General features: G+C 48.6%; 1 protein-coding gene across 1 annotated transcript; it reads left to right on the forward strand.

The window, feature by feature from the left end:
- Window positions 1-126: 126 nt before the first annotated feature.
- On the forward strand, window positions 127-464 carry GNI_228530 (hypothetical protein; the record flags this gene model as incomplete). The annotated part of the gene is made up of 1 exon (XM_011135651.1): window positions 127-464. A coding segment is annotated over one exon (338 nt), but the record flags the coding sequence as incomplete, so codon positions are not given.
- Window positions 465-879: the final 415 nt, after the last annotated feature.

The raw sequence follows: 879 nt of genomic DNA on the forward strand, positions 1-879 counted from the left end.
AATCCCTGACGTCGGCGTCACTCACGTTACCGGTTGAGTGTAACCAAAGGAAGACATATGCACTGATAGATACTGGAGCTGAAGTAAATACTTTGTGTCAGGAATTAGTCCCACGATTACTTCAGGATGTCAACTCAAGAGAACGTTGGCAGTCAGGTAGTAAATCAATATTGGGGAGAATTAGATATTCGTTTACAAGATAAGGAAATTCATATGGTGACCGGAGTCGTTTTACCCGAAGTTCACCAGCTTATATTAGGACTTCCTTATCTCATTGGCCATAATGCCCGATTGCATATGGATGAATACCAAGGATTTGAGATGGATACGCAACCGCACGAGTTGGCGCACATCTGCATCACCAAGACCCAACATTTGCTGCTGTCGTTCTTGCATCAGGTTCCCGTTCTCCCACCTGTTGCTCTGCTTGTTGATAAGGTTTTTACGCGTAGAGCGTTCGCTTTGTAAGCGAAAGGTCCCCAGTCCGATTCCGGCAGAAGGCTTGCTTCCATCACGCACCGTGAGATCCAACCGTCTTCAGCCTGCGAAGTATCTCTGTTGCACCAGCCGGGCCTCGATCCCGGGCTTTAAACTTGGGAAGCTTAAATTCTACCCCGCTATGCAGCCAGCCGGGACCTGGCGCGCTTGTCGATTCTCCTGGTATTACCGCATGCGGGGCTCGAACCCCCGGTTGCAAGATTAAAAGTCTTGCGCTCTGCCGACTGAGCAAAAGTGCCCGCGAGTTGTTGTATATCCGTGTCTATTAGCCTTCTGGGCCCTGCGATTTGGTGACTCATGGACAGAATTGTCACTAAGGTGTTAATCCTTGCCCCGCAATCTCCTTTAGGTTAGATTCTTTAGTGTTTAACAGTAATGCGT

This window comes from Gregarina niphandrodes (assembly GCF_000223845.1).
Source record: "Gregarina niphandrodes unplaced genomic scaffold scaffold00235, whole genome shotgun sequence".
In the NCBI taxonomy this organism is placed as follows: Eukaryota; Apicomplexa; class Conoidasida; order Eugregarinorida; family Gregarinidae; genus Gregarina; species Gregarina niphandrodes.